This window comes from Zingiber officinale, chromosome 1B, assembly GCF_018446385.1.
Source record: "Zingiber officinale cultivar Zhangliang chromosome 1B, Zo_v1.1, whole genome shotgun sequence".
NCBI lineage: Eukaryota > Viridiplantae > Streptophyta > Magnoliopsida > Zingiberales > Zingiberaceae > Zingiber > Zingiber officinale.
Window position 1 is genome coordinate 151,180,159 of NC_055986.1, and position 17,123 is coordinate 151,197,281.

Here is a 17,123-nt window from a genome sequence, read left to right on the forward strand (position 1 = left end):
ATAGAAGCTTTAAAGTAGTTGGAGCAACTTTAATAAAATTAATTTAAATAATTATATTCAAATGCTATGTATAGTAATAATTTTGATTAAAACTACTATGTTATAATAGTTTTTATCAAAATAATTTAAATTGTAATAGTTTTGTTTAAAATTATTATAATGGTATTTGATTAATTTTAATTAATTTAGAGCAATTTAATTAAATTGAAGTCATTTTTACTAATATTTAAATTGTTTTGACCAATATTAAATAGTTTTAATTATCGGTCTTCACCTCCTATCTCATTTGGCTCCAACTACTAAGGTGTCTTTTTTCCTTATAACAATGTCTTGAACATCCGAGTAGAAATTGCTAATTATAAATTGACGAGTTCTCGCAGAGACTAGCAAGTTCAATGAATGTCTTGCTTTGACAAGTTTATGAGTAGTGCACTTGGGAGAAGCCAATCTTGGAGCGGCGTCAATTGCTTTATTTGGGTTTGTAGAACACATCATTCAACCACATAACAAATAACATTGCCCTTGTCTCTTGGCAAAGATCTTGTTCGGAAGACTCGCATGTCTCAGTTTATAATGGTAGATGCTCCGCACTCATACAATGTCATCTTGGGACAACTGTTTTAGTCACTTTTATGGTTGTGGTATCTCCCTATTATCAAAAAATAAAATTTTCAATTGGGCACCAAATTGGGGAGGTACAAGCAGACCAACAAACAACTCAAGGGTGCTATGTAGAAATGGGCTGGACCGGACCGATTATAAATCGGCTCAAGTAATTGAGACTGATCAGACTCGGCAAGACGGCAAGAGGATTGGCCATAAGTTGAACAAACCATGCCCATTTTCTATACGAAGTAGGAACCATGGAGGAAGCCAAGTTTGAGCAAGTGCAACTATTGGGAGGGAAAGTCACTCGGGTTGTTCGAGGATTAAATGACAACTTAAAGGAAGATTTGGAGGCATGCCTCAAAGCAAATACGAATGTGTTCGTCAATAGCATCCAAGAGTTGACGTAGATTGTTGTTATGTGTAAATCATGTATATGTTTTGAATATTATTTAGCATATATTTTTTACATTACAGGAGCATATGTTAAATAAACTTCTAATCTTTCATTTATTTTATATCAACATAACGTAGATTTTGATGTCGGAGCACGTTTGAAGATGCAAAAATTGAAGGAAACATATAGCAGAATGATCCACGACCAACCAGTAATAGTCATCATAGTTGTGGCTCATCCAGAAAGTCAGATAGCCAATGGAGTGTCAATCGAGAACAAGCAGCAAGAATCCTCCATGATAGCCACCACAGCTGTGATTAGTACTGAGCAAAGCTAAGAGACAAGATAACACGATTAAGGACCAGCCCATGGAACATTCCACGATCGTGGATCATTAGGGTTAATTGACAATGTCACCCTATTTTTAAGAATTTTTTTTAAACTTTCCCCAATCAACCTTGATCTATTTAAACTTTAACCTCAATAGTTATTAAATCATCAATACACTTAAAATTATCAATAAAATTTTTTGCAATTACATACTTGACAATGACAACAAACAAACCTAATCATACTATATGAGACAATGACAACAAACAAACCTAATCATACTATATGAGATCGATTATATTAATCCTTCTATATCATTCAACTTTATCTCCTATTATATCATCATTTATATTTAAATAAATTTTATCTTATTTTATTATTATTAACCAAATTTTTTTTATCTTTCTTTTCCTCATTTGATATAAACATTTATCATAATTTATCATAATTTCACATCATATAACTGAAACATTTATTGATTGTCTAAATACATATCCTATCAAACATATAAAAAACACTAGTTAAACTTAAATCTTTTGCCAATAACATCAAAATAAATGGATTCAACCTTTCCAAGTGTTGCAACCATTTCCCTGCAACTTTTTATCAACTGAGTTGTTTTCACGACTGCAAATAATATGTCAACGTAGGCATTTAAATCTTGGTATATAATCCTTTGAATTGACTACGCAAACACTTGAATGTTCAACACTAAACCCATATTGCACTCCAAATAATCTTCTATAAGTGGATACTCTGAAAGCATAAAACTTTTAGCTATACATCATCCCAGATCCTAACCAAATAGATTTTCAAAGAAAATATCCAATCAGAAGAGCACACCAATCAGGAACTAACATTGAAGCATGTTCCCCACAACAATCTTTCTACTATTTAACATAAGCTAGTGAAAGGTAATGTGGAATAAGTCTCCACTTCTTGTTTTTTTCTGAATCACACAAGTTGACACTCATTACTGAGAATCATGAGGCAGTATACAACATCTCCGATCAAAGGGTATAGGCAATCAGCATCAACTACACCTCCTCCCTTCTATTGTTGCTTTTTATAATATTGAACTTGCAGAGAGGGCAAGTGGCATTTATCTGCAGCCATTTATCTATGCAGCCACAATGAAAATGGTGGTTGCATGGAAGTTCTCGTAGCTCCGCCCCATCTTCATATGGTGAAAGGCAAATGCAGCACTCCTGCAGGTTGAAAAATAAGTGAACTAACTTATCAAGGCTTGGTTGTATTATTGAACGAGAAATACAGGAACAGATTCAAGATGCAGACGCATGCAGTTTAATACAATTATACATAACCGCTGCTAAATGGCAATGGCTTTGAGACAGGCACACAAGTAAAAGTGGAGCAATTTACTGCTGCCTCTCAGTGCGATCAATAAATGATTAGAGAAGAATTTTTTCTGTGCTCCTGGTTGTTACCTGATAACTAATTGATACACACTATAGCAACCAGCAATCAACCAAAAAAAAGTGAAATGGTCAAGCTCGGAAGCTTACAGCATCCTCTGCTGAAAGGGCATGTTCCACAGGTGGATCACTTCCACACTCGGTCATGATACCACTAAAAGGCCCTGATATCTCATCAAACTTTTCAGAATCTTCAATCATCCGAAATTTGTACTTTGGTAGTTGGCATATATCTTCTTCGGACGCTCCTTCCTGTTTTAGAAATGAAATAAATGAATAACAAATTGAATTTTATAAACCATATGCTACAATAACAAATATACCAATTAACACAATACACAGCATAAACAGTACAAAGCATAACAAGAATGTCATAATGACATGGCAATATTCAGTGGTCAGAAAGTACCATAACTAGATGTAGATCAAGAATAAGAAATGCCCCCATAAATTCCCCAAAGAGCCAAAAGAAAACCATTACAAGAAGAAATAAAATTTATAAAAAAAATTAACATTGCCAAATTTTCATGTCTCCACAATCTAACTAAATGTAGACGTTAGAAGCTTCTACGGAAGCATCATTATGATCAAAAGATAGCTCAATATAGAGATGACGAATTCCCAATGAGAGCATCTAACTTTTACTATTTTTTTACAAATCACACACCATAATTTTTTTTCCCAAAATCAAGCACCAATAGAAACTAAGTGTGCCTGTTAGAAAATCTATGCCATTAAGAAATATTCCCCCCCAAACAAATTGATTTAACAAAATTAACCTTTTATTGGTAAAGAAATTTTTGATGGCTCAAATAGTCATTTATTACTCAAAAGAGAAACTATGAATTCTTAAAAAAAAACTATATAGTTTAGGACTGTCGAAATTGCCTTAATGACAAGAACACCTTGATGGTCATACACAGAAATATAAGTAGCTAAAATATGAGATCCTAGAGTCCAAAGAGCAATCTCATTTTATGTTTTTGACAAGTCTCCTACTCGGGTCGCCACTATATTCTAGTAGAATAAGGTGGGATCCCTGTATGCTGTGCAGGTGAATCACTGCAAATTCGAGAGTAAATCTAGTAGACTGGTTATGGTCCTAGAGCTCCTCAAAAGGTTATTAGTCTCATCTTAAAATGAATCAGCATGGAAAACAGATTGGTCCTCAAACCATTGCGCGCTAGCCAACAAGCTTCCTGAAATTGCAATACAAGCAGACCACCTACAGGGAAATCCTTGTACCACTATCAGACAATATCAGCAAATCAACTAATGCTACCATTGATATAGAGGACAAGGACTTGATTGCCATCAAAGTGTAATCCTTTCGCATTGGTTAGTTTATTTCCCACACATGACAGTGCGACACTTCAGTAGAACATTCTAAAACCACATTTTGATAGCCCCACATTGGTCAGAAATAAATAAGATCATATTTGGGCTCTACAGGCTCACAGGAACTCATATTTGCTCAAATTTCAGTCATATGTATGATTTTAGACAATAAAGATGTTTTCAGAAAGGCAACCACTCAATTTCCATCAATGTAAATACATTCATGGTTAGTCTATTTCCCACATCCAATGGTGCCAGAACTCAATATCACATCCTGAAGAAATAAAAAATAAAATAAAACGACCTTCACATGTCAAAACATAAAATGAGGCATTATTTCAATCCATTGGCCTCTAGGAACCCTTATCTACTTTCATTTCTTCTATATGAAGAGTTATCATCAAGACATTTTTGATTAAAAAAGAGCCTTGATGTCTACTCTTGACAAAATAAAATATCATATTTTTTACTCAACCTCCTAGAAACTCATATTTATTTTCATACCTTCCATATGAGCAACATAAAGCCATGAACGTGTTTGTGCAAGAATATGTCCCTATGCTTGTTAAAAAATATTGAAATGAGAGAATATAGTTGTGCCTTGGAATTTTATAAATATCCACTCTCGGTTCTGCATTTAAGTTGTGTAAAGCCATCTCAGCATTTTTATCAAAAACACCTTCATAGCCCTCCACTTCACAGGTATTTTTAATCCAAAATTTGCTATTTTCAAAGAACTGCAATATTCCTCTTGAGACATCTAGGATGCCCCTAGGATAAGCCTAGGGCCAAAATGAGTCTTTTAGGACAAAAACACTTTGACAACCCCCTTTAGCTTGTTCAAAAATAATTTCTTGTATAACTTTAGTTCTCACAAAAGGCGCAGCTACCTTTTTTTTTTACAAAAATAACTTAGCTTGAACCATCAAAATTTTTGAAAGAATAAAAAGGCTAATTTTGCTAAGCTATGGTATTTGGCAGCTAATTTCCTAATGAGTGTCGCTAAACTTATGAAGTTTCACAATGGGGACACCGAAGTGCTGTTTTTCCCAATTCACATAGCCTCCTTTGTCTTTTTCCAAATCATGACGCAGAGTATTTTGGTATGGAAATAAAGGAGATATGTGATATGAAAGGATAATAATAATAAAGTGGGGTATGTGGTTTAAGGAAATGGAAAAGTTAGGTGCACCCGTTGAGAAATTTATAGGGAAATAACCGATGCAAAATGCCAAGTAATCACCATAGATTAAAACAACAAAAAGAAAACATATAAAATTTTTTTAAGGAAATCCCAAAAAATTTAACCAGGAATCTTTGCCACAACATTGAAGCCAATTAATATAACATGGACCTCAATGTAACCATAAAACTAGATTCAAGAATATTTACTTAAAGAGGATAGAAATTACCAAAGACAAAGAAACCAAGGAAAAAGCTACAGCCAACAGCAGTCTAACTAACATCATATTGGACAACAAAACCCAAATATACAGTTTAAAGGATAAGTATGCAAGAACCATTGAAGCAGCAAATAATCAAAAACAGCAACAGTATAATAGACGTACGTGATAGATTTTTTCCAGTTCTTATCTTAGTAAACTATGCTATAAAAATGGAAGTATCAAGCAATTTCTTTTTCACAAAATTGCTCCAATATGCAAATTTATGAAGGGAAAGGTAGTAGCTGCATGATAGAAAGATAAATATTTGACCTAGCACTCAAAGTGGCCCACCTGATCAGCAACAGCATACAAAATTGCAATGATGCAAGGCAGACAGCAACAAACAGCAATACCAATTACGCATGCCAAAGCAACACAGAAGACAACAAAGAATACATCAAACGCTAGAAAAACTATGCACAGCCTGCAAGATAGAAAACTAAATTAGAGCATATTCAATATTAGAGCTTCAAATGGAGAACCAAAGAAAACAAATTTGTCATAGAAAGACCAGTAAAGTTGTGGTGCATCATGGGTCAACTCTTGTCCTCCAGCAGATACCCAATAAAATCCAATAATCCACCATATGAATGAGAACATAGTGTTTGCAGACTCCAAATGTTTAACAACACTGCCACAATGGAGTGATGGAGAGTCAAAAAAAGAAACTCAACTTTTAACAAGAAAAACAAACATGGAATGAATTAGATCTATATGGATATGAAGATTAAGTACGTAGAAGAATAAAATAATGATAGATCCTCACAGGTGAACTCCTTTTTCGAAAACAAAGACACATTACTACAAAAGTTGCTATTTACTCACGCAGAAAGATTTGCAGACAAGAAACTAAGCATAACTTATTACAGCATGTATCATCTAGATTGCCCTTTCATAAAAATTTGAATGGTAATGCCACAGCAATCATCAATATGGAAAAAAATATTTATAGTTAGATACAGAAAAGATAAAGGTTACATAATTTTAGCCAAATTCTCAAATTACATGTTTCAAACACAAGGAAAAAAAAACACTACAGATATGCCTTCAAATCTGTAATATATCAATCTATATCTGAAAAATGAACATCTGAAGCATATACATGAATGGTACCGGTTCTTGTAGGTGCATTTATCAATAGTAGTGTGAAACATAAAGAGCACAAGCTCATAGAATAAGATCATCTTTAATGCACAATGAGGCCTTCTCACCAGTTCTTGTAAATGCATCTACCCATAGCAGTGGGTAACAGAAAGAACACAAATTCAGAGAATGAGACCATCTCTATTATATCAGAAAAGGATAATGCACAATGAGACCTTCTCACTGGTTCTTATAGGTGCATTTATCCATAGCAATATGTAACAGAAAGCGCACAAGTTCATAGAATGAAACCATCTCTACTATGTCAGACAAGGATAATGGACAATTAGGCCTTCTCGTGACCTAGGCGAGAGAACCTATTTTGGCCAGCACATTAAGGATACCTATGTGAAGAATTCCGATCAACTTAAGATATGGCCACAAATTTACTCAATCTGCAATCAACATATGAAGTATACATCAGTTGTGAACAAGAGAAAGTCGATCTTAAGACTATAAATATGGTATGAAACATTGTGCCATACCGGGCTCAATGGTTGAAATTCACTATTTCGGTAAGGGTGTCAAAAATGAACCCGACCTGCCAATCTGACCAGAATCGACACAAAAATATCAAGTTAAGGTTGGGGGGTTTAGGGTTTGGGTCAGATCAGGTTGGACCCGAAATCTAACCCATAAAATTTTTTTGGATTGGGTTGGGTTCGGGTTGACCTGAATTTAGGATAAAGAAGTGGAGCTTGAAACATGAAAGTTATTTTGTGATGCTTGACAGCTTGAAGACTTTTTGATTTTATATTGATATCATAAATTTTCATAGTGTAATATTTATTTTGTGAAAGATTTGAATTTTCTAAACAATTATTTCTTTTGTGGAGTAATTAATAGTTTAGACAATTAAACTCTTATATTTAAATATTTAAATCCATGAAATATAATTATCATATTTAGACTAGACGAGGTTTGTTATTGTGTTTAAATTAAAATATTAGTATTATGTGTTTTGAATTTTTATTTAATTATTTTGTTAAAGAATAATAGCGCATAGTAAAAAATCAAATTCGGTTGGTCAGGTTATTCAGGTTCGTCCGGGTTTATAGTTTTCAAGTTGGTTCGGGTCGAATTGACACCTCTATATTTCGGTAAATTGCTAAAACCCAATACATAGTTACTCTCCTAAGCCGCCCATGCCAATTACCATGGTTATGCCCTGAAAATACTTCCCTTCTTCACCAATCACATTTCCTAATAACTATATCTTATCATTTTAGAGGACTTTGTTCGGAAAAATTAGGCAAAAACTCTCCTCTATTAGATAACTCTGTAAATACATAATACACCAAGGTCAATTACCAGCGACAATTCACAAACATAAACATTAATTGAACTCAATGCATAGCCATGAATCACCATAGAAACACTATCATACCACATAAAAGGCAGCCCGGTGCGCTTCCGCCAATGCGGAGTCGCTGAGAAGGGTCTATTGTAATACCCCTGCTTTTGTAAGAGGTTGTTTCCGACTCAAACTCGTGACCTCTAGGTCACACGGCAGCAACTTTACCGTTACTCCAAGGCTCCCCTTCTAAACACTATCATATCACATCATCCACAAAATAAGTTGTGATCAATCTATATAAATGAGACAACCGACAAAACATCCCAACACCAACATACAGTATCCACAATTACATAAAGCTAAATGTGCATATAAAAATTATGTTGGTTGAAGCCCACTAGGTAACACGAAAGTCACACCTAGACCTCAATTGAGAGGAAACTGTCCCAAGAAAATGGTCATAGCCCACTAGGTCATATGAACGACATCCTAAGCTCCATCACAGGGAACTGTGTAAAAAATAAGACGATAAAATTATGTATCTCCAACCACAAATGAAGGGTTCTAATGGATTTGAAATAAATACTAATCCAGGCAAAGAGGGTTAATGATCCGACTGATAATTCCCATCCGAAACTTCCTTTCTTATCCCCAATCCATCTTAGAATCACCCAATTGGTATCCTTAATGCCTTAGAGTAGCATGACAGTTGGAAAATACAAACCTATCTGCTCTCCTATACAAGGGTTATGCCTCCTTAGAGCCATCAGTTCATTTATTATATCATCACTCGCCTTAAATTCCCTTTGAAGAGTTTTTGTTAGGTCTCCAAATTGTTTTAACTTGCACCAATACACCTACTTCCTACAATCACATCCAAACATCATTTTTGAAGGGCTCTATACTTAAAGATTTCTCCAATACTTCAAGGATGCTTACTGTAGAGAATTGATCTCCTTTTAAGAAACTCCAACTTCACCTAAAACACGCTACCCTAAAATGAAAAATCCCTAAAAATTAGAGGAAAAGTCCATCTTAAGCCCAATCTATCACTATATGGGTAATTCATCTCCCACTATAAGGCCCTAAATCATCTTTAGGATCCCTTAGAACTTCAACAACACAAAAGATCATTGTTAAGGTAAGATTCTTATGTAAACTAAAGATGAAAGAGTTCGTGTAGTAGCTCCTAATCCCAAATGTTTTCCTTCCTATCGTAAAGGTGTCAATTACACCAAGAGAGAGGAAAGATTTTATTAAGGTGGAGAGGCTTAGGCTGAGGAAGAAACATAAAAACCCTAGAAGGAGAGGATAAGTTTGGCTAGAAGATGTTGGTGCAATCATGCCTCAAGCGGTCGTGTTTGACCCGATTGGTTTGACATATTTTTCATAGGATTTAAGTTAGGTTAATTTATGTTAATTTTAATAGGTATCTCTATAGCTCTAGGTGCAATAATTGGAAAAGTCTAGTAGCTCAAGATTGATAAAATATTTAGCAGATGGAAAAGTGAAGACATAGAGATAGAGAAGACAAATAAGGAAACCAAAAGGCAAGACCTCTTGACAGATGGGAAAATCTCGAAGACATGGCTTCTTAGTTCTTATCGTAGAAAGCTTGAAGGTGAGGCCTCTTAGCAAGCGAAAGAAGCCCCATAAGTGAAACTGCAAGTAAATAGAAGAAGACACAGAGGTAAGGCCTCTTTGCATGAGAGATGTGAGAGATTACGAATGAATATATAATCTTGGGCATGTAGTAGATTTTTAATTAGGTGTGTAATAACCAGGGTATGAAAAATCCCTAAAAATTAGAGGAAAAGTCCATCTTAAGCCCAATCTATCACTATATGGGTAATTCATCTCCCACTATAAGGCCCTAAATCATCTTTAGGATCCCTTAGAACTTCAACAACACAAAAGATCATTGTTAAGGTAAGATTCTTATGTAAACTAAAGATGAAAGAGTTCGTGTAGTAGCTCCTAATCCCAAATGTTTTCCTTCCTATCGTAAAGGTGTCAATTACACCAAGAGAGAGGAAAGATTTTATTAAGGTGGAGAGGCTTAGGCTGAGGAAGAAACATAAAAACCCTAGAAGGAGAGGATAAGTTTGGCTAGAAGATGTTGGTGCAATCATGCCTCAAGCGGTCGTGTTTGACCCGATTGGTTTGACATATTTTTCATAGGATTTAAGTTAGGTTAATTTATGTTAATTTTAATAGGTATCTCTATAGCTCTAGGTGCAATAATTGGAAAAGTCTAGTAGCTCAAGATTGATAAAATATTTAGCAGATGGAAAAGTGAAGACATAGAGATAGAGAAGACAAATAAGGAAACCAAAAGGCAAGACCTCTTGACAGATGGGAAAATCTCGAAGACATGGCTTCTTAGTTCTTATCGTAGAAAGCTTGAAGGTGAGGCCTCTTAGCAAGCGAAAGAAGCCCCATAAGTGAAACTGCAAGTAAATAGAAGAAGACACAGAGGTAAGGCCTCTTTGCATGAGAGATGTGAGAGATTACGAATGAATATATAATCTTGGGCATGTAGTAGATTTTTAATTAGGTGTGTAATAACCAGGGTATTTTGGCTCATAATCGATGATTTAAGTCTCGAGAGAGATTTAGTTGACTAGGAGTTGTGATGACTACTAATCGAGTTTGATTAGGTAGTTGATTCAAGACATTCTACTAGCAAATAGAAGAGTTTTATTTCAACTTGAGTTGACTGTTAGTCACTTAAGTCAACTGCTAGAAGTAACTCTTTGAGTTTTATATCAACTTGAATTGATTCACATGGAATTTGAGTCCACTGTGAGTCGATTGAAGAATAGTTGACATAGTGTTATCAACCTTGTAGTCAACTAGAGGAAGATTTGAATCGACTCGCATTAAACAGGAAAACTATGTGAAACTTATTCAAATTCATTTTGAAAGCTATAAATAGAAGGGTAAAGGGAGCTTGTCTAACAACAATCAACTTATCATTCTATAACAATTCCACTACTCCACTTTGTATTTATTGTTCTTTTAGTCTTTTTATTTTTAGGGTTTAAGGCTTAACCTTTAAGATCATACAAGCTTTTTGAAATTTTTTTTTTAGTATTTTTATTTTTTTTTTATTTTTTTGTAAAAGAGAGTTAATCGAGGTTTCTTTGCTTATAGCAAGGAGAGTTAAACTTTGTTTTTTTTTTTCCTTTATGTAATTAACTCTTGTATTAAAACTTTGCAACTGAATAACTCTTGTTCATGAATATCTAGTTATTCACCCCCTCTAGTTGTTTCCTTTGAACCTACATTTGCTATCAGATCTGAATGCTCTAAGAGGATGCTCTAAGAGGGCTTACCACTAACAAAGCCATGGACTAGAAGAAAGTACTCTGATACAACCAAGATTTGGTATTAGAGCAGGATGACTTTAAAGGATAAATCACCCAAAGAGTAAGTCTCCGAGGGCTTTCATAACTTTCTATATCAAAAGAGACGAGCATTTGATCCAACTCTAAAATACGATCTAAAGCATTTTGACGTTTAGAAGATGAAGATGGAATATTACTTCCAAATTAAGTTTGAAAAGTTCATAGCAGCAGTCAAAGGATCCCAAATTCAAAGTATGAAGGAGGGATCACATTTGAAAAGGAGAAATAGACAAATGCACAAATCAAGAGATTTGAAGCAAGTGAAAAAGGTATAAGAAATGATGGTTAATATTTTACTTAGCATAATCTTATACAACATCAAAAAATATACTGATATAAAATGAAAGACTTGTGGAACAAGGTGGTCACCTACACACCTCCCTAAGCACAAAATCTGAAAATGATAAAAGAAAGTCATGAAGAATAAAGTCCATCAATGCCAGAACAAACAAACAAACACAAAGACACTCCACATCCAGAATTGAAAGTAATGATAAATCAACTTCATCCAAACAAATAGAAGATGACCGCTCACCCAATTCTTTAGAAAAAGATGATGGTTCAAAATTAAGGTTGAGAAATTATGAAAGCATTGTTGTCACTCCTTGCAAGTCCCACAACCTTGAATACGGAAGGTAAAAATAAAATCCATATAATTATCCTTAAGAAAAAGAGAAACTTGAAAGAAAGTGATCCAAGGAAACCATTTTGAGAAACAAAGCAAAAGGACAACTTGAAGTGCTTCAACTGCCATGAGAAGGGCACTACAAAAGTAAATGCACTTGGATAAAAAGAAACAAAAATAACTTGGATTTCCAAGTGAATGAGAAGTCAATGGAGGAGAAAATCTAGAAGAAAGAAAGAAGAATATAAAATGATGCTAAAAATGCAAGGAGTAAGGATATTGTTTAGTGTTTTAAAAATCGGCCTAGGCGGCCGCTTAGGCGCCACCTAGGCGCTAGGCGCCAAGCAACTGCACCAAAAACATGTTGGTCGGTCAACCTAGGCGTCCTTGGCACCTAGGTAGGATTAGGCGGCCCTAGGCGCCGACTAATCGATCGAATCGTCTAGGCGCCACGGAAATAGTGTAGGGCTTTCATGATTTCTTTTAGTTTAGGCTTTTAAATTTAAAGTCCAATTAAAAAAAATGAAATATAACCTTTTTTGTGTTGGGCTTATAAGCCCTAAACTTTGGTCCAATAAGAAAATCGATTTGTTGGCTTGCCCTGACGGCTAGTACCAAACTTCATCTTCATCGGAGCGAATGAAGATATCCACATTTTTGAGAAATCAGAGAGTTAAAAGCTAGAGAAATCGATTTGAAGAAAATTTGTTGTTTGATCTTTCCTCAACTGAGCGACTTGAAAGGGATTGAATTGAAGGTTGGTCAAAGCCTAATCCTAGTCATTTCATCAGACAAGCCCGAAAAAGCTCTAGAGTGAGAGAACTTCATGTGGATGATTTTGCATCCAAAGAAGAAGAGAAGAATCACAATGATGATATTGAGTTTGTGTTCGATGAAGAATAAGTGGTTGAAAATTATGGAGAAAAGGTAGAATAAATTTGTAATATTTTATTAATTGTGTAATTTTGAACTCATTTTAAATTTGATATTATTATGTTGGAATTATAGAATATGATTTATTATGTCATATATGTTGATATTGTGGAATCCGCTTAGCGACACCTAGTCCCCGTCTAGGTGGCCTAGGCGCTGGTTTAGCGTCCAACTAGCGCCTAACGAATTTTAGATCCTTGATATTGTTTGGTTAAACAAAAGCTCAAACTAAAGGAGAGTCCAAATGAAAAAACCAAGGTAACTACTTTAAAATTTAATTTAAATTATAAAATACCTTTTTGTAAGAATCCAAGAAAATGAACAAAACCAATCTCTACTTATATGCTAGACCCTAAGATTCAAGGAATTAAATTTCGTAACATACCAAACGAAACGAGTGGAATTTACTATTTGTCGAGGTCCATATTAGGCGAGCCGTCGCAATCTCCGCGCGATCGTGACGACCTCCACAAGGTCGCAAGAGCATCACGATCCCATAGCTTTATTTATTTTTTATTTTTTCTATGTTTAATTTTTTTAATATTTGGATTAAAAAAATTATTTTTTTAAGAGGTAATTCCTCTCCCATATTAATTTTTCCTACTTCTTAATTTTTTTCTTTATTTTATTCATTATTTTTTTGCTTCCTTATTAATTGTTTTACTCTTTCATCTATTAATTTTTTCCCTACGCACAAAAAAGATAAACAAAGACAAAAAAAAACTCTTAAGGATGGTTAATTTGTTTCTCTCCTTATCTCTTTACAAGATAAATAGAGAAAAAAATAACCTCCTAACTTTAAAATGATTATCCTTTTTCCTTCTTTATCTGTATGAGATAAACATATACAAAAAAAATTAAAAAGGTAGGAAACAAATTATTAAGAAAGATAAAAGGCAACTCATGCACGAAACTCTAGCCAATGTAGGAAAGGTTTATTGTATGCAGCCTTACCCTACTTTGTAAGAGGTTTCCGAGCCTAAAACCTGTGACCTTTAGGTCACACCACAATGATTTTTCCGTTGTGCCAAGGCTCTCCTTCAGATTATTAAGAAAGATAAAAAAAATTAAATAAAATAGAATTTTAACTTTATAAAATATACTAGTACTTTTAGCTACCATCAACATTGCACCTCAATGCTCTGCATCCCATAATCCCTCAAATGTCGTGTTGCATCACTCTCCAATCTCCAACCAACCCTCTGCCAAGACTTTAAGCAACTTGGTCACGTCAAGTCAAGATCTATGAACTACTCCGACGCTACCTTAATGTTTCTTGACCTATAGTCTCTCAGATGCCTCATGCAACCTTTTTTGAACTTTTATTGAACCTTCAAGTCTTTAAGAGTCTTCTCTTGGTCACACTAGTCATCATCCACACTCAACTTCGTTGAGTCACAAGCTCCACGAGCTCCATGTACAAGCTCCACGCTAGTCATCATCCACACACAACTTCGTTGAGTCACAAGCTCCACGAGCTCCATATGCAAGCTCCACAAACTCCATGCTAGTCATCTATCCTTATCCTTCTAAGTCCTGTATAACTTTAACACATATATCAAATACAAATACAATGTCTAATTTAAACCCTTTGCCCAAACATAAAACCTCAAGGTTGAACAAATCACTTAGGGTACGATTGTACCAACAATATTAAAAAAAAAAACTGCACAATAGACGTCCCCTCTTACTACTCTCTAACCAAATAAGGTCTTATCTCTTTGATAATTCCACCACTTCTATGTACAATTCCCCACCATCTTATGTGCATTTTCTTGTTGTGTTATTATAAATTTACATCTAATCATAGATATTTATTATATATAACCCTTTAGTTTTGTCACATAGATGTGGTGACACATGTAATCAAACATAATTAGGGTCATTGCCACATGGATAATTCAACAGATATATTGACCATGTAACATTGAAAACTCAACTTGACAAATTGAATTTAGTTTATGGGAGAGAATGCTGCAAGAATAGTTATTCTAAGTCATTATGTGTAGCAAGCTTTTTCTTTTCTTTTTCACTTTTTATTTCTACAAGATGTATACTTATTTTGTTGTCTATTTTTGCTGTTCTAAAAGGACTAAAATGTTGGTGCAATTTACCCATAGGTGGTTAGGAATTAGGATTGATCATAGGTTTTGATGTTTGGGGAAATAGTTTAAGTTGAAATTGCCTTGGTATTTGTTGTGTATTTGGTCATGGAGGATTTAATAAAATACACATGGAGACAACTTGGTGTAGACAAAGTCGGTTGGATACCCGATAGCTCGAGGTCCATGAAGATCAAAGAAGGATGGCATAGGACATTCAAGGGATTGTAGGATGAGAGTAACAGAGTGCAGTTGTGCCGATGGAGGCAAATTACATAGATAGATTCTTAAGGATGGCACTGGCACGTGGAGCAAGTGAGTTAAAAGTTGAGAGATGGCACATAGAGTGAGTGAGTTAAGAGACTTGTATTTAAAGGGAGTGTCTAGATCTCAACTTAGGTGGACTTGATGAATTCAGTAATCAATGAGTTGACTGGTGGGTTAATCAACTAAGTAATCAACTCGAGGACTCTAGCTAGCGATTAATTTTAGAGCTAAAACTAGAGTCAGGTGACTAAGGAATTGATTGACTCAGCTGATGGTGGTTGAATCAATTAGGCACTCGGGTTGCTTGGCTAACGAATAGAATGTTTTTGTTTGAGCTCTAGTCAACTAGGGGGGTCAACTGAGATCAATCGACTAATGAAAGAATCCAGATAATTAATTTACAATAGAAAAGCTGGAGAGATATTTTTGATGGAAAAAGGCTATGTAATAATGATCAAATCATGCATCAATCAACCGATAGTAATAAGATGAATGGTTTTCTATGCGAGTAGCAAAACGGTAGCCAACAACTAAAGAGATTGGAGACCTATTTAAGGGAAATAAGATGGAACGATTTGAAGCTAATGTTCACTACCATATTCTTGTAACAACTATCCTTATTGTAATTCTTTCTCTCCCTCATTTATAGGTTTCCTTATAATTTACTAAAATCTTGTGACAACAACCATTACTGACATGAAATCGTAACGTCAATGAGGCAATGTGATTATAAAAAATGATATTAAACAAGCATGTAGACAGCTTGAAGGGAAACCGATGTTGATTAATTGTTAAATTTAAGATGAATGGAGAGTAAGCCCTTACCTAGTACTACCTTCCTGCTCACCCTGCTCATCATCTGCAGCCTCTCCTATTGAGTTGGAGCTCCTTCCGCTCCCGCCTTCTTCCTCGTCCAGATGAGACCCCTCGGGCATCTGCCTACGCCTGTACTCAACACACACACAAACCATATGCAGCACACACTGTAGCGCATACCCAACGATCCACAACCGAAGAGGCATCGACGGCGTCTCATCCTTGCTCATGATCAACACCCCGACGCCGACGCCCACAAAGGCCAGGTTCCACAGGATATCGAGGAACACCACAGGCTTGGAGTAGGCCCAGTCGCTCTGCCGCTCCTCCAGATGCGCCGCCGCCGTCTCCCGCACCATCATCGACGGTTCCCTCATCATATGCCGGCTGCTAGCCCGACGGAGGAACCTAGCGGCGCGGAGGAGGCCCCGGCCACGTCCGGAGCGGCGTCCGCCGTTGCGGATGCCGAGGAACGGGGTGGGGTCGACGCCGGAGACAGCACCAGAGATCGGAGGGCTCGTTGTAGCCATCCCAACGATCGAAGACAAGAAATCAGATAGGAAAGCTGGAAATCTTTCCCTATGACTGACAGATCTGGTTGCTTCCACCCATGTAGATCCAAATCGAGAAGGGAGAGGGGAGAAGGGTGAGAGAGTAGGAAGAATGATATCTTCAGAATTCACGTGGCTCCCGTTTAAGCAGAAACAGAAACAGAAACAGAAACAGAAGCCGACGCGTAACCGTGTGACTACCGCACGCGACCAGGCCTGTGGATCGGGAACCACGGGAACGAATATGTCCCAATGTCAGGAAAAACAAAGCAGCTGCAACTGGCCTAGCCTCAACAGCGCACGGCCCAAGCACATCTTTTACGGGGCGCTGGGGCGAGCTCATTCATCTCTTTACCACCATGTTGACTGACTTTTATGCGGCCTGAGCTAGGCAGCACTCTCCGTTGGGGTGTAAACGTTTAATTAA

The 17,123-nt window shown here is 35.9% G+C and overlaps 1 protein-coding gene across 1 annotated transcript; it reads right to left on the reverse strand.

The window, feature by feature from the left end:
• Positions 1–2,125: 2,125 nt before the first annotated feature.
• Positions 2,126–16,866, reverse strand: LOC121985090 (E3 ubiquitin-protein ligase At4g11680-like). Its single transcript, XM_042538366.1, has 5 exons — positions 16,155–16,866; positions 6,064–6,183; positions 5,844–5,976; positions 2,860–3,021; positions 2,126–2,541 (listed from the first exon to the last, which is right to left on the reverse strand). Exons 1-5 carry the CDS (start codon positions 16,673–16,675, stop codon positions 2,371–2,373), a joined length of 1,107 nt encoding a protein of 368 aa, XP_042394300.1. The 5' UTR covers positions 16,676–16,866; the 3' UTR covers positions 2,126–2,370.
• Positions 16,867–17,123: the final 257 nt, after the last annotated feature.